At 41.9% G+C, this 24263-nt stretch overlaps 1 protein-coding gene across 3 annotated transcripts in view; it reads left to right on the forward strand.

The window, feature by feature from the left end:
* The window catches only part of LOC115082320 (lysophosphatidylcholine acyltransferase 2-like), a 123535-nt gene that overhangs the window by 67473 nt on the left and 31799 nt on the right, over window positions 1-24263 (forward strand). For all 3 annotated transcript variants that reach the window (XM_029586553.1, XM_029586552.1, XM_029586554.1), the window contains 3 exons: window positions 4557-4639; window positions 12094-12219; window positions 17446-17599. In XM_029586553.1, coding sequence (XP_029442413.1) covers window positions 4557-4639; window positions 12094-12219; window positions 17446-17599 — 363 coding nt within the window. The remainder of the gene's footprint in view (window positions 1-4556; window positions 4640-12093; window positions 12220-17445; window positions 17600-24263) is intronic.

Consider the following 24263-nt stretch of genomic DNA (forward strand, 5'->3'; position numbering starts at 1 on the left):
TGAAGTCCGACCCACCTATCTATAGTTCCTGGATTACCCCGGAGCCCTTTAAAAGATCGGTGTCATTTTGGCCACCCCCTTATCTTTAGGTACAACAGATGATTTTAATGATAGGGTCCAAATTACTAGTAATGGTTATGCAATTTCATCTTTGAGTTTTTAGAACTGAAGTGTAAACCATTTGATCCAGGTGAATTATTACTTTTTCATTTGTCCTATTACGTCTTCCAGGTTCACTGTGATTTTTTTCACTTCTTCCAAATCATTAAATACCATTTCCTGCACAGGAATCTCCCCATCATCCTTTTCAGTAAACACTATGACCTTGTCTTCCCTAAGTGCTCCTCTATCCCCTTAATCATCTAACAGACTCCCTCACTGGCTTTCTGCTTCAGATATATTTTTAAAAAGTTATGAGCTTTTGCCTGTATGGCCATCTTATTTTAATTTTTTTTTTTTTTTTTTTTTTGCTTGTTATCAGTATTTTAGGTCTAACTTGCCAATGCTTATGCTTTCCTATTTTCTTCAGTTGGGTTCTTTTTCCAATTTTTGAAGAAGTTCTTTTGGCTAAAATAGTCTTTCACCTCACCGTTTAACTATGGCTATAGTCATTTGACCTTCCATCTTTTTTAAATGCATGGAATATATCTCGTCTAAGCTTCCAAGATAGTATTTTTAAACAGTAAAAAAAGGTGGAGAGGATGAGTGGTACACCTTGAGAGTTTGTCACACCATGAACTTGCAGGAACCCATCAGGGAATTGTCAGGAAATCTGCGAATTAGGGACCTAAGGCGCTGGGGGGGGGGGGGGGGCATGTTAAAGGACTTCTAAAGTAAATTCTAGTTATAATGGGAATTCCATGGAGGCATCCTAGCATCGAGTGTCCACTTCAATAACAAAGAGAAGTGGGAAAGATATATTCTACTGTGCACCCTGCCCTGCCCCCCCCCCTCCCCCCGATGCCTTCTTATGTCCCTATTCACAGATTTCCTGCATATTTATATTGCGACTAATTCTCTAGGGGAATTGGCTGTTCTACTGTGAGTCTGGAGACGCTGTATTTTTTGATCTACTCTTTTTCAATATACTTTTTGGTTTGGGCTTCTGTCCTTCCTGATGCAGCCAAAGCGGTCTGTGTCGGGGGACTGAAATCAACTCCTTCTGATGCACATTTATTAACTGAAGTGGAATTGCCACGCAATTCTGTGTAACTGACTGAATCCTCTAGTCACTTTTTGGATCCTAATGTGCTTCGCTCTACGCCTTTTACATGTGGACATTTTTAAACTGTCTATGCCTGATGTAAATGCTTAACCTTTGTAGCATGACCTCTTAATTTTTATTTTTTTTTTAGTTAGTTCATTTTCAGTCTCCCTTTTGAAAGTTAAATGTTAGAGTTGTAGATTCCCGTAATGTCCTTCCTTGAGTCATTGTCAAATTTGATCACGTTATGATCATTGTTGCTGAGCGGCCCCACTACCATTACCTCTTGCACCAAAATCTGCAGTCCACTAAGAATTTCCACGAAGAAAAGGCTCCTCCTCATCTGATCTTAGACTGCTCCATAAAGCAGACATATATTTTATCTAGAAACATGACATTACCCAATCATTATTCAGGTAATTGAAATCTCCCATTATTATTGTGCTTCCAAACTTGTTAGCTTCTTAAATTTGTTAGCATTTCATCAACTGTACTTTTTGGCCAGTGGACAGTAGTATACCCCTACTCCTATACTCTTCTCCATCACACATGGAATTTTTCAGTGTCCCCTATGTAATAACTAATATGTGCACAACTATCATTTTTTGTGCTCCAACTTATCTCCCAATTTTGCACACACAAATATGTGCACATAACCCTGAGCTCATGTGTGCACACATTAGCGATCTTTCATGCAAATTCCATGTTAAACCAGTAGTCATTACCCCTTGATGCAGAGAGATTCCTAATCTTATACTGGTTTTCTTAATACTCAAATTTAACTTCCTTCAGAAGTGGAGTATAGTTTCCAGGGCTGAAGTTACTCTGTGGGGGAGTTCATGGTTCAGCGATTCTATATTTGAGATATATGTCCATATTTTGTGTACAAATTATGCATGTTTTCCACACATAACCCATGACTTCTGTATGTTTTCTGCACAGAAAAATGTGTGTGAGAAAAAAAAAGCATGGAAATGATAAATCTGGATATGTGAGAGCATGGGAGTAGAAGCCTGGTGTTGTGGGGGGGGGGGGTGAGAGCATGGGAGTGGGAAACCTGTGTGTATATGCATGCATGAGAGACTGGTTGGTAAGGTGACAGTGTATGTAAGAGAGACTGGTGTGTGTGAATATGAGAGAGAGAATGATTCAGGGAATGTGGAGAGTGAGCATGGAAATGAGACTGGTGTGTGTGTAACAGAGGGAAAGTGATTATGGGAATGAGAAGCCTGTGCATGTGAAGAGTGAGCATGGGAGTGAGAAACCTGGGTGTGTGTGTGAGACACATGGGAGTGAGAAGCCTGTATATCTGAGAGAGAACATGGGAGTGGAAAGCCTGTGTGTGTGTGTATGTATGAGAGAGATCAGGTGACTGGTGTGTGTTTGTGTGTGTGAGAGAAAGAAAGTGATTATGGGAATGAGAAGCCTGTGCATGTGGAAAGAACAAGCATGGGAGTGAGAGACTGGTGAGTGTGTGTGTGTGTGTGACATAGAAAGTGATTATGAGAGCAAGAAACCCGTATATGTAAGTAGAACACGGGAGTGGGAAGCCTGTGTGTGTGCATGGCATGAGAGAAACTGTTCAGGAAGGTGACTGGTGTGTATCAAAGACTGGGAGATGATTGGTGTGTGAGACAGAAACTGGTCATAGGGGCATGCATGACTGGTATGGTGTGTGTGAGAGACACATGGGCCCTAAGGAAGAGGACCATGAGTATAGAGCTTAGCCTCTACTGCTGCTTCTGGTGTGTGCTACGGCCTGCATGGAAGAGTGAAGAATATGCCTGATCAGACAACCAATATTGAGAAGGTAAATACCCAGACGCCTCTGCTGTTCTGTGGCCTGTCAGAGCTGAATGAACTCTGAGTGCCTTTCTGAGCATGACTTGCAGAATGTCTTTGAGCAGATAGACAAGCTGGCACCAAAGGAGGTGAGCCTATTCAATGGGTCACACAGAAGGAACCAACGGCGGGAGCTTCAGGCACTATTCTGTTGAAACCTCACTGGACAAGATCATTTACAGGACAAAAGGATTATTTGGAGAGTGGGAGCAAATGAGCTACACCTGGGGAAACCTGTCAGGGCAGTTCAGAGGATAGGTTGTCATGACAACAGCATGATGTGTCTCTGTAAATGAGTCTTTGGGCAGTCACGTAATTCTAGAAGTTTCGGCAATACTGTATGTTTAACTATAAAAGAAGGGTCCCGTCCTGTATCCTATGAGATGCTGGTTGTTTTGAAAGACAAAGGGCACCCAGTATGCAGCATCTCCCAAGAACACTTCTAATGTCAAATAAAATTTACTTTATACCTTTTACTGAGTCTAAGTGTTCTTGTTGCCCTGGCCCTAAGTACAGAAAATTATGTACAAGAGGAGTAGGAGAGCTGCTGGAGGGAGTAAAGGTGGCTTTTTAAGTTTATTTTTCTTGATTGACTGCCATTTTAATTATTTAATATTATGTGATGTGTCTGCTTTTTTGAAATATTTTATTGGTGTTTGGAGAATTTTTGTTTTATGAGTTTTTAATTGTTGGATGTTCTATTCATAGCTGTTTTGAAACATTTATTCTGCTTATTAGTATAGTTATACAATTATTTCTGTGGGGGAATATATAGCTGCTTGGCTAGTTCTGTTTTCCTAATAAGAGCTGTATTGGTTTTTAGGGCCTGATTTAATATTTGTAGTGTTGCCTTTTCATAGATAGGGTTGCTCCTGTTTAAGTGCATTCCATAATACAGGTGTAACTGTGTGCGGATTAGTTTATGTGCATTACTACAGATCCTGGGAGTATGTTAGGTTGGTTCTATGTCTGTTACCGAGATGAGATATTTTACTAGCATGTAAGTGTTTGTATCAGTCTTATTTGTTGTGTTTTCTCAAGAGGACATGCATTGGTGGTAAACTGCTGTCTTTTCATAAGTAGGGCTATTGAGCCTGGTAGTAGGACTTTGTGTTGCTGTTACTGAGATGACACCAGAACCAGAATATCTTTTTTTGTAGGGTGAGTTGTATGGGGAATGTCATAATTCTGCTTTACATCCATTATTGTGGGTCAGGGGGGTTCCCGTGGATACAAACTGTACTTTTACATCTAGCCCCATGACTATCATGGGTCGGTGTGTCACGCATGTGAGAACCATCTGTCAGGTGTGTCCCGACAGAAAAAAAGGTAGAGAACCATTGCTCTAGTGGTTGCCATATTTATCTAGAAAAGCAACTGTATGACTCATTAAACCTCAACTAAAAATGTATTATAAATATATTCTATATCATTGCATATGTCTATCATGTAACTTTACTATGGTTGAGTGACCATGTTTTAAGCTCTCCTTATCCTTTTTTCCCTTTAGTTTATGCCTGTTCATTTTCCTAATGAAGAAGAAAAAAAGGATCCGTTACTTTTTGCCAATGGGGTTAGAAGTGCAATGGCTGCGTAAGTATTACATCAATAACAATCTGACGTGGTAAAGTGAACTCCACTATCCATTCCAGAACTTCATTTACCAATGTATATCACAGAATCTGTCAAACAAGGAGGAAAATATTTTAAAACATTTTTAGAGAGGGAAAAGACTTCAGACTGCCTCAGATGGAAAATGTCACTCCATAGTGGATTCTAATAATCATGTCAGAAATCTCCCATTTCCTTATTTGTAACTTTTTTTTTTAATGTGATTCTTATGTGTCCAAAGTGTTATCAATAAAAAAAAAAAAAAAAAAAATCTTGCAAATCTGGACATTCTGCAAAAAGCAGAAAGATATTGAATGCCCTTTAAGGTGCTATTCTCAAACAAATGGTGATAGAATTCACTAGGGGGAGAGATACTTGGCCTAGTGCTTACAAATGGAGATAATGTCTCCAATGTCCAAATAGGTGATCATCAGATATAGCAGCCAAGAGGGAAGGGAAAGTCACTCTAAGATCCAAGTTTTGAATTTCAAAACTATAGACATTGGTAAAATGGGGACATACCTTAAGGAGGAACTAAGATTGGGAAAAGATGGGAGAAGTGGATCAACAGTGGAACCAATTAAAAGGAGCTATTTTCACGTAGATAAGCATCTGAATTAGCCATGCTGTCTGGGTACATCTTCCGTGCCACTAGGTGGCAGAGCTCTCTAAATCTAGTAAAGTCTTTCAGCTAGGTGCTCCCTCTTGTGCTCTCCCTGGTTTGCCTGAGTCCGTTTTTTTTCCACGCGACTGAAAGCTCTGTCTCTCCAGACTCTGACTAACAGTTGAGGTAAAAACAGATTTTTCATCAAAGATTTACCACAAAACAGGCTTGTTTACTTATCATGCCTCAACCAGGATTCAAGTTCTGCAATTGTAGAAAAATTGTCAGTGACTGATGGCCATCAGTCCTGTTATATTTACCTGGGACCTGATCATGATCAGGAAAGTTGCAGAGACTGCGGACGCATGTCTCCTCAAGCACAGCGCCAGCGTGCAGCAAGAATAGAGCAACTTAGGGCAACACCATCTGGCCCCTATGCCCGTTCAGAGGCTTCTGTAAGGTCATCACCAGGACCAGAAAGGAAAAAGAAGATGACATCAAAAAGGGCTTCTTCGATGGAACCCCCCCCCCCTCTCTGAAATACACTCATTCCCAAAACCCTTTAAAAACAGGGGAAGGGATCGGGGATACATCGATGGCGTCGCAGCTGCGCACCTCACCGCCAACGGCTTCCCGAAGCAAAGATAAAGCTCATAGCACAAGCATGGACACGATGCACTACAACACCACCGAAGCTCCGATGCACCAATGCAGGGCGCACATCGACACAGAAGAGTAAGTCATTGATGCAGTTGACGCAATTGGCACATACTACACCTAAAAAACATATATCTGGGCATAAAAAGCCTAGGGAACCATCCCCATTGCTCATAATTGATCCAGAAGGAGACATATCTCCTTCCCATTTATCAGAAAGCCCTTCATTCTCCTCGGGCAGCATACCAATCCTGCAGCCACAAACTCCAACGCCTCAAGTACCACCTGTGCTACCATTGCCCAGTACTCTTCATCCAATGCCATCAACATCTAATTTAGCTGCGCAAGCTATGACGCAAATTGCGGATATTTTATGCCAATTTTTAAAGTCCATGGAGGCACAGCCTCCAAAACCACCCTCCACAATTCCTCCAATGGAAATTCCAATTATCCCGGAGGATTCAAACATCCCAGGCCCTTTACCGAAAGTCCAACCGGTGCAGCCATCAACACCAATAAAGGAGTTCATTTTAACTTCATCCACGGGTTACCCCTCTGACCCAGCAGATTCCACCCGAACCAGCATCCCCGCCAGAGGATTCAACTTACTCGCAATTTGAGAAGGTTGGTCTCCTTTTAAATGTTGAGACCAAGAAACTCACTGACCCAAGACAAGAAATGATGGGAATTTTAAAAATCTTCAGTTCCCCAAGAGAACCTGATGCTTTGCCTCAACATCAGGTACTCAATGCCCTCATGGAAAAATCATGGGACACACCCCTCACCACCCCAGCCACTTCCCGAAAAATTGATCTTATATACCACATGAGGGATTCTCCCTATTATGCAGCTGTGCAATTACCGCACCAGTCAGTTGTCGTAGAATTGGCAATGCAAAAGGCAAGAATACTTGCCAATTCACCACAGTCTAAAGATGCCAAGCTTTTGGATGATTTCGCAAGACGCTCTTACCAATCCAGTATGGTAAACGCAAAAATTCAAAACCCATTCTTTATTGCCCAGTACCTTTTTGACAGTTTACAAAATCTCAAACCATATCTCACCACAGCAGATTCCACCCTTCCAGTAGAATTCCACAATATAGAGGAAGGTTTGAGCCACTTGTTAAGATCGATTTGTGAAGGATTCAATATATCATCTAAAGCATCTGCTAACGCAGTAGCAGAAAGATGTTTAGCATGGCTTCGTTCTAGTGCAATCAGGGATGATGTCCATGATAAACTAGCAAACCTCCCGTGTCGACCTGACTATCTCTTTGGTGATAAATTCACTGACATTGTCACCAAACTAAAAGAACAAAAACAGCAGTGTTGTCATTAACATCTCCGCACCCACAAGGATCGTTCTGAAAAAAATACCTTTCTTATAGAAAGCCTACTTACCAACGTAGTTACAACCTTATTCATATTATTGGCCTCAACAGTACCAACAACCACAACAGCCTTTCCAGTAACAGGATGCTCGCGCTAGACCTAGAGCCCCTAGGCAAACCCGAACACAACCGGATTCCCAACAAAAACCTCAATCTTTTTAAAGATAGCTTCGCCACCGGCTTTGACATTGGCAGTAGGAGGATGCTTAACATCATTCCTCCCAACATGGTCCTCCATCACATCAGATCAATGAATTTTAGAAATAATAAAGGAAGGGTATTCTCTCCATTTTACAACTATTCCAAACCTACCGCACTTAGTTCCACAGAAACACACAAACATCTTTTGAAGGAAGTGAACACTCTTCTCCAACAAAACTGCATTCAGGAACTAATCTGCGAAAACACAGCACGTCGGTTTCTATTCCCGGGCGGGGGGGGGGGGGGGGGGGGGTCTACGTCCAATTCTGGACCTACGTGTGCTCAACAGATATATTCAGAAAGAGAAATTCAAGATGACATCTCTCAAATCCATCCTACCCTTCCTTCAACTCAGAGATTGGATGTGTTCACTGGACTTGAAGGATGCATATGCTCAATACCAATGCATCCCAAATCCTGGTGTTACCTCTGTTTCCAAATGAATAACTGACATTTCCAATACCAAGGTCCTGCCATTTGGCCTCTCCTCTGCCCCCAGAGTATTCACCAAATGTCTAGCAGTAGCGGTGGCACACTTTCGTCGTCAAGGGATTCAAATATTTCCTTACCTAGATAACTGGCTCATAGTAGCACCCAGCCAATCTCTCCTACGAAAAAATCTACTATGCACAATTTCTTGTCTCGACAACCTTGGACTCCTGATCAATTACGAAAAGTCCAACCTTCAGCTGATGCAAACTTTACAATTCATCGGAGCCTATATCGATATCGTTCAGGAAAAGGCATTCCTGCCACACCCAAGGGCACTGGCTATTTGCACACTACCCACAACACTTCTATAGGCCAGAAAGGCTCCTGCCCGTCAAATCATGACCATGTTGGGTCATATGGCAGCTTCGATTTATGTGATTCCACATACTCGTTTACACATGCGTCGCCTTCAATGGGGTCTCAAACAACAATGGACTCCATTCCTACATCTATTATCGACCCCAGTAAACATAACTACCATCTATGCTAACCACAGGTCACCCCTGAGACCTCCTCGGTATCAATTAGTACTCACCACAGATGCCTCTCCCACGAGGTGAGGAGCTCACTTGAATCAGCTTCAAACTCAGGGACTTTGGTCCCCAAAAGAACGCAATCTACACATAAACCTATTGGAGTTACAGGCAGTACGAAACGTACTTCGATCCTTCAAACATAAGTCTTTCAAAAATAAGTCTTTGCTTCCAAGTTTACCACCCTTGTTGAATGTAACTTTGTTCTTCCTGTTTTACCTACGGTTTTGGTTACAGTTCCCCCTTTCGATGTAAACCGATCTGATATGGTCCCAACCATGAAGGTCGGTATAGAAAAGTGTTAAATAAATAAAATAAACATTTCTTAAAAGAACAAACTATAATGATCCACAAAGACAATCAGGTCACAATGTTTTACATAAACAAAGGAGGGTCAGGTTCCTGGAACCTGTGCAAAGAAGCAATACAAATCCTGGAATGGGCACACAACAGAGCCATTCACCTCCAAGCGACTTACCAGGAATCAACAACTCCAAAGCCGACAAACTAAGCAAGATTTTTCACCCCCATGAATGGGAACCACATCAGCAGACAGATCACACATTTTCCATATGGGGGTCTACCCTGCATCGATCTGTTTGCAACAGGAAGGTGGAAGCCTTCTGCTCAGTATACCCGAGCACCTCCAGACTAGCTCCAGACACTTTCCTCCTAGACTAGTCCCAAGGCCTACTATATGCGTTCCCTCCAATTCCAATAATTTCTCGCACAATCCAACGATGCCTAGAAGACAAAGCACAATTGATTCTCATAGCACCAGCCTGGTATAGCTATCTCATGCAACTCTCAATAAGAGACCCTATTCCTCTGGGCAACAACCCACAACTACTAACACAGGAGAACAGATCACTGCTTCATCTTCTACATTCCTCCCTGCATCTTCCAGCATGGAGATTGAGCGGCTCGCCTTTCAAAACTTAAACATCGCTGCTCCACTCCAGGACATCTTAGTATCCTCTAGGAAACTATTTATTAGGCTAATCTACCAAAGGAAGTGGTCATGCTATGCTTCTTGGTGTGAAACTATGGGTACTGATCCCCTTACCTGCCCACCAGAACGCCTTCTAACCTACCCTCATTTGCTCTACACTGAAGGCCTAGCGACCGCTTCTTTACGAGTACATCTAAGTGCGATAGCAGCTTACCATACACCTTTGAACGGTGAGCCCATATCCTGTCACTCTCTAGTATCCCGATTTATGAAATGGATATTGCAATTACGCCCTCCAATCAAGAAGCCTCCAATACCCTGTGACATCAACATAGTCCTAGAACAACTAATTCTACCGCCATTTAAACCAATGGACTCTTGTCACCTACGATACCTATCCTGGAAAGTATTATTCTTGATTGCCCTAACATCGGCTAGACGTGTTAGTGAACTTCAAGCTTTAGTATACTACCCTCATTACCTGCAATTTTACCATGACAAAGTGACATTACGCACTCATCCAAGTTTTCTTCCATTCTTCCATTTCATTGTTATGAGGTTTTCTTTTACCTGAAACCTATAACAATGAAAACGAGAAAAAACTTCCATACCATGGACGTGCACTTGCCTATTATAAAAGCGCACCCACAAGGGATAACAGACCCTCGCAGCTCTTCCTCTCTCTTAATCCAAATGCATAGGACTTCCAGTGACAAAACGAACATGATCTTCCTGGATATCCAATTGCATATAGTTCTGCTACCAAAAACGTTCTGCACTCTTATCTTCAACTTCTAAGGCGCATCAAGTTCGTGCAATGGCCGCATCCATCGGTCACATCTATGAAGTACCTCTTGAAGACATCTGCAAAGTGGCGATTTGGTCATCACTATATACTTTCACGTCCCATTACTGTTTAGATAAACAGACAAGCGACAATGCGCACATGGGCCGGACAGTCCTACATAAGAGCACATGTTTTATACATCAGAAACCTTCATAAGAACTGTCTGCCTACAATTCACGTATTGAGCACAATAATTAACAAATCACATTTATAACATGCTCAATACGTCCGCTGGGGACTCCCAGATAGCATGGCTAATTCAGATGCTTATCTACGTGAAAAAAGCAAGCTTGCTTACCGTAAATGGTGTTTTCCGTAGATAGCAGATGAATTAGCCATGCTGACCCTCCCACCTCCCCGGACAGTTCAGACACGGCATACTATCTTGCTTAGATACGGACTGAGAGCCTCAGGCAAACGTGAGAAGATACAAGAGGGAGCACCTAGCTGAAAGACCTAGTGGCACGGAAGACGTACCCAGACAGCGTGGCTAATTCATCTGCTGTCTACGGAAAACACAGTTTACAGTAAGCAAACTTGCTTTTCCTAAGGCTGGAGCCTTACTATGGAACCAACTTCCTTTTTCTGTTCAGAAGCGGGAATGTAACAAAATATTAAAATTTAAAAAAAAAAAAATTAAAAGCTCATCTTTTTAAACCTGCCCTTTACTAAGTGAACTGTATGATACATTGCCAGTTATGATTACTTATTCTGTTTTATTTGTCGTCTTTGTTCTTGGGTTTACCATTTGTGTGTGTGAATCTTGTAAACATTTTAAGTTTGAGTGCATTGTACTATTGTCTCATATTTTTGTCAGTTTGTTTTCATATTTTGACTGTAACACTTGGAAATCTCCTTGAATATGGGTTAAGAGTGACAAGTATTTTAAATAAGGCAACAAATATCTATGTAAGAAAAATAAGGAAAAGTAAGAGGAAAAATAAACCTGTTTGGTTCTCAAAGGAGGTGGCTTAAAAAATAAGGGTTTTCAAGAAATACAAGATATCCCAAAAAGAGAACAGGGAAGAATATCTGGTTAAGTTAAAGGAAACGAGGAAAGAAATCAGGAAAGCAAAACGTCAAGCAAAAGAAAGGAATGTTAGAGGTTAAATGAGGAGACAAACCTTTTTTTTATATATAAGGTCAGAGGTGGTATTGAAAGGAGACAAGGAACAGCAAGCAGTGTGTGAAGGGAGATGAAGAAATAACAGTTCAGTAATTAAAACACTGGACCAATGCTTCTGGGCACAGGGAAATACCTACAGTACCTTAATGTAACTTACTTTGAGCTAACAATGAAAAAGCCTGAGCTAAATTAAAAAACAAAAGTCTGAGTTGTTGCCACTTCGGAGATTTGTAAGGTTGCAATATAGACTTCAGTTCACACGCTCACATCCGATTACTGTTTGAACACCGGGGTCTTGGTGGCAGGTTTGGTCAGACATGTGTCTAGTCTCTTTGGGTGATAGACGTGAAATAGTTGAAATCTGAGTTTTAAAGTACTGGAGGTGTGAAATCCTGCAGTAGTGATGCAGCATTCTTACAGCGATTTTAGTTTCATTGTACTATTACGTTCACTTTCAAACATGATATCCAAACATACAAAAACAAATTACAGCCTCTATGGAAAGGGATTACTGGGTTCAGTTATGGTAGAATTTTTTTTTTCTTAGTTGTCTTTTAAAGCCCTTCTCTATATAACAAAATTAGATTTTTGAAAATTACTTTATTAAATTCTCTTGTTCTGTTCTTCATAGGGCTTTGGGTGTGCCAATTACAGACCATACTTACGAAGATTGTAGATTAATGGTCTCAGCTGGAGAGCTGACATTGCCTATGGAGACTGGCTTGGTTGAATTCACTAAAGTTAGCAGGAAACTGAAGTAAGAACAGTTTTGCAGATTACATCTAATACAATCTCTGTACCTTAACAATCCGCTTTGACATTTTTGTACATGTGTATGAACTTTCAGCAGAAGTATAAAAATAAAAAGCAGAAATATGTATAACAAATTTACAAAATTTAAAAATGAAACCTGTGAGGGAGTCGGGCCATTAGATCAGTGGTCCCCAACTCTGTCCTGGGGGCCCACCAGCCAGTTGGGTTTTCAGGATATCCTCAATGAATATGCATGAGAGAATTTGCATGCACGGCCTCCATAGCATGCACATTTTCTCTCATGCATATTCATTGTAGATATTCTGAAAACCAGACTGGCTGGTGGGCTCCCAGAACAGGGTTGGGGACTACTGCATTAGATGACCAAGGGGTTAAAGAGGCTCTTAGAGAAAATAAGACTATTGCAGAAAGACTAAATTAATCCTTTGCTTCTGTTTACTAATGAGGATGTGGGGAGATACTAGCTCTAGAGATGGTTTTCAAGGGTGATGAGTCAGATGAACTGAACCAAATCCCTGTGACCCTGAAAGATGAAGTAAGACAGATTGACAAACTAAAGAGTAGCAAATCACCTGGACCAGATGGTATACATCCCAGGGTTCTGAAGGAGCTCAAATGAAATTTCAGATCTATTAGTTAAATTTTGTATCCTATCAAATTCTTCCATTGTACCTGAAGTCTGGAGGGTGGCCAACGTAACCCCAATATTTAAAAAGGGCTCCAGTGGTGATTTGGGAAACTATAGACCAGTGAACCTGACTTCAGTGCCGGGAAAAATAGTGTAAACTATTCTAAAGATCAAAATCACAGAGCATAAAGAAAGACATGATTTAATGCGACAGTCAACATGGATTTACCCAAGGGATGTCTTGCCTCACAAATCTGCTTCATTTTTTTTAAGGGATGATAAACGTGGATAAAGGTGAACCGGTAGATGTGTATTTGGATTTTCAGAAGGCATTTGACAAAGTCCCTCATGAGATGATTCTAAGAAAACTAAAAAGATGGGATAGAAGGTGATGTCCTTTCGTGGATTACAAACTGGTTAAAAGACAGGAAACAGAGTAGGATTAAATAGTCAATTTTCTTAGTGGAAAAGGGTAAACAGTGGAATGCCTCAGGGATCTGTACTTGGACCGGTGCTTTTCAAAATATTTGTAAATGATCTGGAAAAGAATACAAGTGAGGTTTTCAAATTTGCAGATATAAAATTATTCAGAGTAATCACAGGCGGATTGTGATATATTGCAGGAGGACCTTGCGAGACTGGAAGATCAGGCATCCAAGTGGCAGATGAAATTTAATGTGGACAAATGCAAGGTGTTGTATATAGGGAAAAATAACCTATGCAGAAGTTACCTGTCTTCACTAGAGAAAAGGAAATCAGGAAATCTCTCAGTTCTTATGAAATCGTCAGTCATTATTCTAAAATAAACCCCACCTAGAGTAAGCAATTTATGAGAATTTTTGTGGGTGCTTGCAGGCTCACAGGTACGATATACTCACTGGCCTGCAAGTATATTTTCAAAGGGAAATTTTATTTATTTATAGCTTTTTTTATACAGGTGTTAGTAGTTACATCATACCGGTTTACATCATAACTGCAGGTTGAAATTACATTAAACAGGTGCAGGGTATGGGACTGGAAGGAACAAGAGCGATAGGGAGGAGCTAGCAAACAAGTGCAAAAATAGGTAAACAATGTAAGAAGTGACAAAACCTGGTAAACAATGTAACCTAACTTTATACATAGGCTCCGGTCACGTATTGTTGCAGCAAGGAATAAGAGTGCGAGGGTCTATTCAGGGTAGGCCTGTTTAAAGAGCCAAGTCTTTAATTTAGATCTGAATTTGATGGTGCAAGGCTCAAGACGGAGGTTGGTGGGTAGTGAGTTCCAGAGGGCTTTATCCCTCGTGGAGGTTAGGTGTGCCGCCTTGAGGGATGGCACGTCTAACATCCACAAGGGTTTGAACATTTGGGATTGAGTAGCAGCACAGATACATTGTAGTAGGTACAATGTCTGCACCTCGAATGAAATCCTGTCGTCCTTTGGTCGGCTATGCCCACCCCCTAACCCTTGCACTGAGGAACTGATTTTCAGCCCTCGATTTTACCTGGGAAACTACACTTATCCAGATAAAATATTGTGAATATTATTAAGTAGGTTTTTGAGAATTAAGAATGTAGTATTCTAATGTTGTCATTTTGTCTAATTTATTCAGAAGAAAGAGTTCACACTTCTTGATGAAGCTTATAGGAAACATAAAATGACCTGAAATCCTATTCATGGTCCTGCCTCAAAAGGTTACTACTATAGGATATTGGTGCCTGCAGTATTTTTATTTTTTGCCTTCTTCCCTTTCACGCCACCCCCCACCCAAACAGTTTCTGTTCCCTTCTTTCCAGACAGCATGTGTGAGGGAGTGATAGGACTTGAAAAGCTGAATTAGTTGGCATCATACAGTCACCTTCCTATATGTCTAGGAAATCCCATGCTCCCCTGGTTCTGCCTCACTTGTTGGCTGGCATCTCTCTCTCTTTCTTCCTGGAGCTGAGCCTGCCCGGATTGATCAGGGATCCATATTCAAATGCTCCATACATACTCCTTTCTTTCTTTTCTTATTTAAATAAGTTCATTTTATTTTTTTTTAATTCTTTATTTATGAATTTTTAGTTACAATATAACTCCATTCATATTTGTATTCAATTTACATTGAAATTTTAAGGTTTCAGGAATATTAGTAAATTCAAAACCCCAACTACTCTAAGGTACAACAAATTTAAATCTCTTATCTTCCTGATTCCATATTACTAAACAATTAAGGGAGCCTTAGAGCATTTTCCAAAAATAAACAAGAAATCAATCTTAATAATAATAGACAGAAATATACAGATTATTCATTCATTACATTACCAACTGAGCAATTTTCTGGAGTCCCTGCTCCCCCACTCTGGTTCCTACATTCCTCCAAGAATTTTTCCAGATCGTTTGGATCATAATAAATATATTTCACACCATCTACATACATTATGCATTTGCTGGGAAACCTGATATGTATCTGGATACCGAATGTTCTAGCAATATTGGCTAAACTTATAAACTTTTTCCTTCTAATTTGTGTTTCTTTCGCCACGTCTGGAAACATCCATATCTTCTGACCCAGATAAGAAGAGGTTCTATTTTGCATAAACAAATTTAAAAAATTTTTTCCTGTCCGAGGACTGGGCAAATTTAACCATTAAAGTCCCTCTTTTCTCAATCTGGGCAGTGTATGAGGTTTCTAGTAATTCTGTAACGTTCAGGGTGTCATTTTGTTGAGGCAAGTCTACATTCAAATTTTGATTTCTCTCATTCAAAAAATATACATTCATAATTAAAGGGAAACTTTCAGATGTTAATAACAGAACTTCTCTAAAGCAGTTCTTAAGTTGCTCCCTTGAGGAGATCATTCTACACTTAGGAAAGTTAACAAACCTTAAATTATTATATCGAGCTGTATTTTCCAAATGTTCTACTTTCCTTGATAGAATATTTTCTCCCTTTATTATCGATAATTGTACTTCTCTTACTGAATTTAATTCTTCCTTAATCTTCACAAGAGACACTTCATTACTCATTCCACAGGGTTAATATTTAACAAAGTGGTCTGCATATCTTTAATATTAATATTTAAAGACACAATATTTTTCTGTAAAGACAATATCGCTGAGCATAACATTTCCAATGATACATGTTTTGGACTTCCAGCATTTGCATTAGAAGTGAAAGAACCTTCCAAATGACCAGAAAGATCTTATTTATTTTATTTATTTATTTATTTGATTTTATATACCGACAACCGTTTGCACATCGTGCCGGTTTACAGATAACTTATAACAAGTAATATATAGGCAAGGCCTTTACAAGGCCTTTACAAGGCCTTTACAAGGAACAGTTTGTAACATAATGCAGTAATGTCCTGAAACTTGCCCAGAAAAGGGGGCCACAGTATTTCCTCCAGATTCCTTTGGTTGACTCTCAAGGTTATCTCTTCTGCACCGCCAATTGAGACGAGGGGAGACCCCTTCCGTTTTCTTTGGCCTTACCACCCTATCCTCTGCCTCCTCGAACGGATTCAACCCACTAGACGCAATCCGTATTATGGGTGAACCTAGGCCATTGGTAGTTGCAAGGCACATTGGTGGTGCTGGTGTTGTTGGAACCCCAGGACTTAGACTGACTTCTCCCGACAATAGGGATATATGCTCTATATCCTCCATTGTAATGGGAATCTCTGAGGTCTTTTTCTCTGTATGGGAGTAGAGACCAGTTAATGTTGTTTGCACCAGGCTCGGTTTGGCTGGGGTCGAGGCATCCTGCCTTACTTTGCCTTTTCTTTTTGTATGTGGCATCTTTTAACTAAAAAACAATTGTAGTAACAAAATTTTTTGGTCTCTACTCACTTTCTGTCACATTCAAACAGTTTCAGGCTTCGGAAATGAGGGAGAATTTTCAGTCCAGAAGAAGGAGGATCCGTGGCAGCCTCCCAGCCTTCGCCGGCCTAAGCCGGTCCAAGCCGCGCGCCCCTTACGGAGCGCGCGGCTTAGGCAGCATGCTGACGGCAGCTACACGCCGTCTGCTGCTTACTTTATAGCAGCAGGCGCCCTGTGCTGACGTCACTTCCTGGCCTCGTATTCGGTCGGGTTAGGCCGCCTCGCTCTACCACCAGGCCGGCCAGCTGTTACAGGCACTAGAAGCGACAACAAGGTCTGGGCACTCCTCACTCCTCGACCTCCGGCTCCCAGGTATTTTCTCCGTCTGCTGCTTACTTTATAGCAGCAGGCACCCTGTGCTGACGTCACTTCCTGGCCTCGTATTCGGTCTGGTTAGGCCGCCTCGCTCTACCTCCAGGCCGGCCAGCTGTTCCGGGACCTCCACTGTTATAGGCACTAGAAGCGACAACAAGGTCTGGGCACTCCTCACTCCTCGACCTCCGGCTTCCAAGTTCATTTTATTGTAGTATTCCGTGCCACCAGTGTTAGGAATCTCTTCCCTCCTCCAGTGGCTTTGTGCCTTCCAGCGGGTCACAGAATTCACAAGTAAGATGTCTTTCCTTTCCTGTTCATTACAGTATTTCTAATGCACTCTTCCTCTTATTTAAACATTTTTGTTGTCCTATTCACTTTTAACATACTATTGACTTTTTAATGAAATTCTCTTTATTTTAAGCCTAAAATGGGACAATATCAGGCAACAGCTGAATGAATTTGCTGAAATTGCAAGTGCGTCAAAAGGTGGAAGAATTAGAATTGAGGAGTTTGCCAAATTCTTGAAGATTCCTGTATCAGATGTTGTCAAAGAATTGTTTGCACTCTTTGATAGGGTAAATATATTTCTTTTTATTTCGTGGAAATTTCTATTGGAATTGGATGTGGTCTTTATTTGTTTTTTTAATCATACTTGTGCAGAAATATGTGTAATGTGCTCGTTCGTAGGTGGTTTTCATTACAGCAAGGACGCCTATTGTGGAAGGTCCATTCCCTCTGTATGCAGGGGTTTCTGTGCTGTGCACGTAGGTGGCCCTTTACCCTTACCCACATGGTCACATAAGGAGGGGCTGGGACAAGAGTGTGAGGAGCAGCAGAGGTCCATGTCACCGCTCCTGCCACTGCTGCTATCACTGCTTCATCTGCCAATGTCCCTGACCTTTGGGTGGGGAGGGTGGGAGAGGTAAGTGAAGGGAAAGTTGCCTGTATACAATGCTTGTGGCATGCACTTTCTAACTAGTTATCTTCTCTTTTAAGCAGATTGGAAATTGTGGCAAAAAACTCAAAATTATGCCCCCCCCCTTGTGAGTTCCAGCTTTCCTCACTAAAAAAAAACCTAACATGTTTACTCCTCATGTGTCATAGACCGCAGGCTGATTCCCTAAATACCAGCAGCTAGTGGCATCGGCAAGCTGCTCAAGATTCCAGATTAACTAGACTAGAATAATTCAGGAGGTAGTCTCATCGTCTATTGTAATTCCATTAGCTCTGGTCCACTAAATCTGGAAGCCTGAGCTGCTTGTTGATATCACTAATTACCAATTACCTTCTTCACTCAGTCAGACTGAACCATCTAGTTACTATGAAAAATAAAACACAAAACAGGGATTATTTCCCCAGAGCAGGGGTGTAGCCAGAACTAAATTTAAGGGGCCCAAATTGGTTATGGGTTGGCACTGTGGCCAGCCCACCACTCTGCCCCAACCCTTACCCCATCCTACATAGGCTCGCCAGCCACTGCCGAGATGACCTATTTCTTGTGTCATCAGTCTCCCTGCTCTGTCTCTGCTCCTTCTCCGTCTCCCCTCCCTCTCTCTAGTTAAGGCAGCTGCTTTATTCAATGGTTAATCTCAGCAAAAAGCAGGCCCTTCTTTAACCCCAACTGAACCTCTGTAGCCCCTCCTCTTCATCCCATCATAATTTCTATCTTTATTCTAATTCCCTTTCCCTCTCTCTCTCTCCCCCCCCCCCCACACTCGCCCTCCACATCAAATCCCATTCCACATGATCCAACCCTCAAATCCCCTCCTGCATTTCCTTTCAAACAGCTCCACCTCCAAGCAACCCCCTACCTAGTCTCAGCTGCAGCATTTTCCTTAGGGCCCGGGGCCAAAGGTGAATGACAACGGGTGGGAAGAAAGGGGAAGGTTTGATGACAAAGGCACCATTTTTCTCTTGGGTGAGGAATCTTCACTGTCCCGTGCACGATCACTTTTCTCCTCCCCTCCAGGCTGGGTCCTGATGGTGATCTGCAAGCAGCAGGGTGTGGGCTCTGTGAGCAGCGCAAGCCCTCAGGCCCTGTCACCGGCGTGGGGGGAACCACTGCAGGACCTGCGAGTATGTGCTGGCTCACAGCCCCCCCCTCCCATGCTGCTGCTGGCACCGGAAAAGCACTGCCATTTAAGGCACGTGCAACCCTAACTGAAGGTTTGGGGTCTGAACCACAGTTCAGGAAGTCCTGTTTTAGACTATGATGTAATAGGTAATGCTTGCATTCTGAAAATAGTTCCAGAATTTTTCTGACAAAAAGAATTTAAAAGTATGCTTTTTAAGAAAGAAAGCCTGCAGATTTCTAGTGTTTGTGACTATCTGGCATAATTATCGCATTGCAATTTTCTCCATTGACAAGCAAAGTTGAAGTAACCGTGACTTGGATGATGTCATCTGGTGGCAGCAAACCCCTCTGTTGCTTGTAAACCTTTTGTTATACTGAGCATGAGTGAGAATTCCCACTCAGGCATTGCCTTGTCAGCCCCCTCAGTCTGTTTCTTAAAGGTTTTCTCACTGCCTCTGCAAGCCTCCACTTTTTAGTGCTATTTTAAAAAAGCATGTATGGCAAGAAGAAAGCCACCGTGGATGGTTTTAAGTTGTACTACCGCTGTCTGGGATCGGGCCATGACCAGGCCAACTGTTATGATTGTTTCCAGATGTTCCCAAAACTTGATGGCCAGGAAAATACAAGAAGTAAAGTCTCTGAGAAGCCTCAGCATGTGCTTCTTAGATGTCTCCTCCTTCGGAAAAGGCTGGGTAGAGTAAACATAAGTGGAATGTGTCCCAGAAAAAGACGTCACTCTGCAGCTGGCACCTAAAAAATGAGTCTCTGCGTTGGCATCATTGTTGCATAATTCCTAGATGCATCTGATCCTAAACACCTTTGGCATCAGAGCAGGCTCCTCCATCAATGCTTCATGCTGCAGTGCCTCCAACGCAGCTGGCATGCTGGTGTCTGAGAATTTTGATGGGCAGAAAGGGATATAATAATCCTACCCTCTCAAATTACCAGAGCCATTGCACTAACACAATGAATGGAACAAGGGATTTGTCTGGGGACACCAGATCCCATTTGCTGTCTGATACTTCACACCTAATGTGCCTCTAGTTCAAACTTTGGTGATCTAAACATCTTCTGGTTCCTCGTTCTAGTATCAGAAGATGCTCCACCAAACTCATGTAAGAGAACTGGGACTGGCCAACTTACAAATGTAAAGAGCCACAGAGAATGTCCCTGACACCTAGGCTAACGGTGAATCTCCCATACAGCTGACGTCTGCTAGCAGAAAGACACACAAACATAAGGTGTTAGGTTTACAGACCTCTGACACAGTCTGCTTTCAGAATGCATAGAATAACTACACAGCAGTTGCTCTGTTGGCGTTTCAGGGGAGGATATCCTCCCCTGGCAACACAGCATAATAAGAGACTCGGCATAAAGACACACAGAAGAAGAAAAGATAGGACTGTGAAACTCTGCCACAGCAGACGTGGCAGCTTTGGGTAAGGTATGCGTTGCACTCTATTAGTATGCTTCTCTCGTTTCGCTGTAAACTGATATGATATGTCCTTTTGCACATGAATGTCGGTATATAAAAGTTCAAATAAATAGTAGTAGTAGTAGTAGAAGTAGTATTGCTATTACCTAATATATATATATATCATTTCTTGTACTTTCGTAGCCAAGCACATATAGGGGCCGATGCAAAAAAAGAATGCTGATTATTCAGCACCCGCTTTCTACCTCTCCTGGGGGTACCATGCAATATTCAAATTAGGGCTCACATTGTCGAGGAGGCGCTAGGGACACTTGCATGCCCCTACCACCTCCTTAGTGATGGACCAATTGAACAGGAGGGTAGGCGACCTAAAAAAGCCGTGAGGGCAACAAAATGGGTTAGATGCCACGAAATGTACATTTAGAATTTTTTATGGAGACTCGTTCATCCAATGTGTAAAGCCTGACTCAGGCCGAGTTTCGCCCCCACAATGGGGCTGCCTCAGGGGCTATATGTTGACTTCTCTCCTAGAGAAGTCAACATGCAAATCTTCCCAATCCCTATCATATACCACCGCCACCACCATCACACAAAAGCCTTTCACAACCATCAAGACACACTACCAGATCTCTCATTCCAATCATGACGTCTCCGCTCACGCAGATGCTAGGTCTCACCATGTTCTCCCTTACCCTTCTCAACGCACAATCTCTGACAAAGAAAAACACGTCCTCAATGACTTCCTCTCAGATTCAAAGCCAGATATATGTGCCATCACAGAAACCTGGCTAAAAAGCTCAGACACAGCCCTAATAAACCAGTTACCGATTCACCTCTACGACATCATCTCGATCCCCAGACAAAAGAAACGAGGAGGTGGTATTCTTCTAGCTACCAAAAAGGAATTCAAACTTAATTCACTTCCAATCAAAACCATCACACCTACAAAACTCGAATTAGGTCTTTTCAAATCTAAACTCCTACAAATTCTTCTAATATATGCTCCGCCAGGACTACTGGACTCAGATATCTCCCCCCTAATAGAAACAATAGCCAAATACATCAACATGGACTCGCCAGCCATAATAATGGGGGACTTCAACCTCCATGTAGATGCCTCTCCCCTCACCCCTAACTGTGAAGCACTCCTTACCACCCTGGGTGCAATGGGCTTTAAACAAATCATAGAAAAACCTACCCATAAAGCAGGACACACTCTGGACCTCATCTTCATCAATTCTAATATATCTTATAAAAATGATCCTATCTGTACCATAATTCCCTGGTCAGACCATTCAATAATTACAACCACACTCATGACTCAAGAAAGCCCTAAACCTCCTCAACCACCTTCCACCATCCAATTTAGGAAAACCTGCACTTCTGACACACTCAGTGATCATCTCACCAAAGAACTCCCCAATCTGGACACCACTAGCCCAGATGCAGCCTTCCTCTCTGGCACAATATCACTGAGGCAATAGCAAATAAATTATGTCCTAAAACGGTGAAAATAATCAACTCAATACAGAAGAAGAAACAACCCTGGTTCTCCCCAGAACTCAAGCAGATGAAACAAAATCTCAGACACAAAGAATACGAATGGCGTAAGATCCCCAACTCCACTAATTTATCTGATTACAAACGCACTCTCCACAACTACAGGATCACCATCTTAAAGACAAAAAGAGACTTCTATGCCCACAGAATACACGACCTTCAATTTGATGCCAGGACCCTATTCTCTTACGTCTCCCAACTCACAAAATCACCTACACCCACCATTCCAGACGACCAAGCACAAACCAAAGCAGACGAATTAGCACTCTACTTTCAGAAAAAAACTGCAGACACATTAGCACACCTACCGAACAATGCAACTCCACCCTCCATAATTTTCAATTCCAGGACTTATATTGGGGCCATCCTTAATTCCTTTGAACCTACAACACCACTGGAAATCGAATCTATACTTAAGAAACTAAAACCATCAAACCACCCAACAGATCACATTCCAACTAAACTACTGCTTCTCATCCCGAATACTATTTCCAGAGCATTGGCCAACATTATAAATTGCTCACTCGCCCAAGGAATCTACCCGGACAGGCTGAAAACCGCATCCCTCAAACCTCCTGAAGAAACCTAACCTCGACACAAGTGAACCCTCCAACTTCCGCCCCATATCCAACCTCCCTTTTTTAGCAAAAATCATGGAGAAAGTTGTTAATACACAACTTTCTGTATACCTGGAAGAGCACAATATCTTTCACCCATCCCAATATGGCTTTCGTAAAGCAGCTAGTACAGAAACCCTACTTATCTCCCTTGCCGATCACATCCTCATGGGCCTAGACAAAGGTCAATCTTTTATCCTAGTCCTTCTGGACATTTCATCCGCATTTGACACAGTGAACCACGCCATCCTACTAAATCGCCTAGCAGAAATCGGATTAACAGGATCTGCACACAGCTGGTTTAACTCCTTTCTAAGTAACAGAAGCTTCAAAGTAAAAATCAATAACAACGAATCCCCAGATGTCAAATCAACATTAGGAGTACCACAAGGCTCTTCCTTGTCACCCACACTATTCAATATATACCTCCTGCCCCTCTGTCAACTGCTTACGGACCTAAAATTAAAATTCTATCTCTATGCAGATGACGTACAGATTCTGATTCCCATTACAGAATCTCTCCCTAAATCTCTCGCCTTTTGGGAAATCTGCCTCAAATCTATAAACAGTCTGCTCACCAACTTGAATCTAGTTCTGAATGCAAATAAGACTGAACTCCTAATCATCTCCTCGGACCACTCGGCCTTAATCAATCCACCAGCAGGCAACACCCAGATCACGCAAGTAAGGGACCTTGGAGTAATCATTGATAACCGTCTGAATCTTAAGAAAGCCATCAATAACACTACCAAGGACTGTTTTTATAAATTACAAGTCATGAAAAGGCTCAAACCCCTCCTCCACTTCCAAGATTTCAGGACAGTGCTCCAAGTCACACTCTTTTCCAAAACAGATTACTGTAACTCTCTTCTCCTCGGGCTCCCTACTTCATCTATCAAACCATTACAGATGCTCCAAAATGCTGCGGCAAGAATCCTGACTAATACCAACAGAGGAACACACATCACTCCCATACTACAGAACCTGCACTGGCTGCCAATCAATATAGAATATTACACAAGGCTCTCACTATAATCCACAAAGTCATTCACAACCAACAACAACTAGACCTCCAGATTCCCCTCAAATTATACTCATCAGACAGACCGATTCGAGAAGCATATAAAGGCACCCTGCAACCCCCTACAACGAAATCTACTCGCCTATCATCTACCAAAGAACGAACCTTCTCTACAGCTGGCCCAACCATCTGGAACAAGATGCCCACAGAACTCAGATTAGAACCATGCCCGTTTACCTTCCGCAAAAAACTTAAGACATGGCTCTTCATCCAGGCCTTCACTTAACCTACAGTTCCAGCATTCCTCACTAATTCAGACACTGCCTCCTACCTCAACTCTCTGACAAGTGTAGCCTATACACTTATGCCTCTTCTCATCATATTATTGTATTATCTAATTTGTTCAGTTATGTCTTCTATCGCTCCGGCTATCCTAGCCCTCCAGGTTAATACCCCTTGTTATATGTAACTTTCATTTCTTGTTATATGGTTGACTTTGTTATTCCCCTCATGTTATCTGTAAACCGATCTG

The sequence above is a fragment of the Rhinatrema bivittatum genome, unplaced genomic scaffold, assembly GCF_901001135.1.
Source record: "Rhinatrema bivittatum unplaced genomic scaffold, aRhiBiv1.1, whole genome shotgun sequence".
NCBI lineage: Eukaryota > Metazoa > Chordata > Amphibia > Gymnophiona > Rhinatrematidae > Rhinatrema > Rhinatrema bivittatum.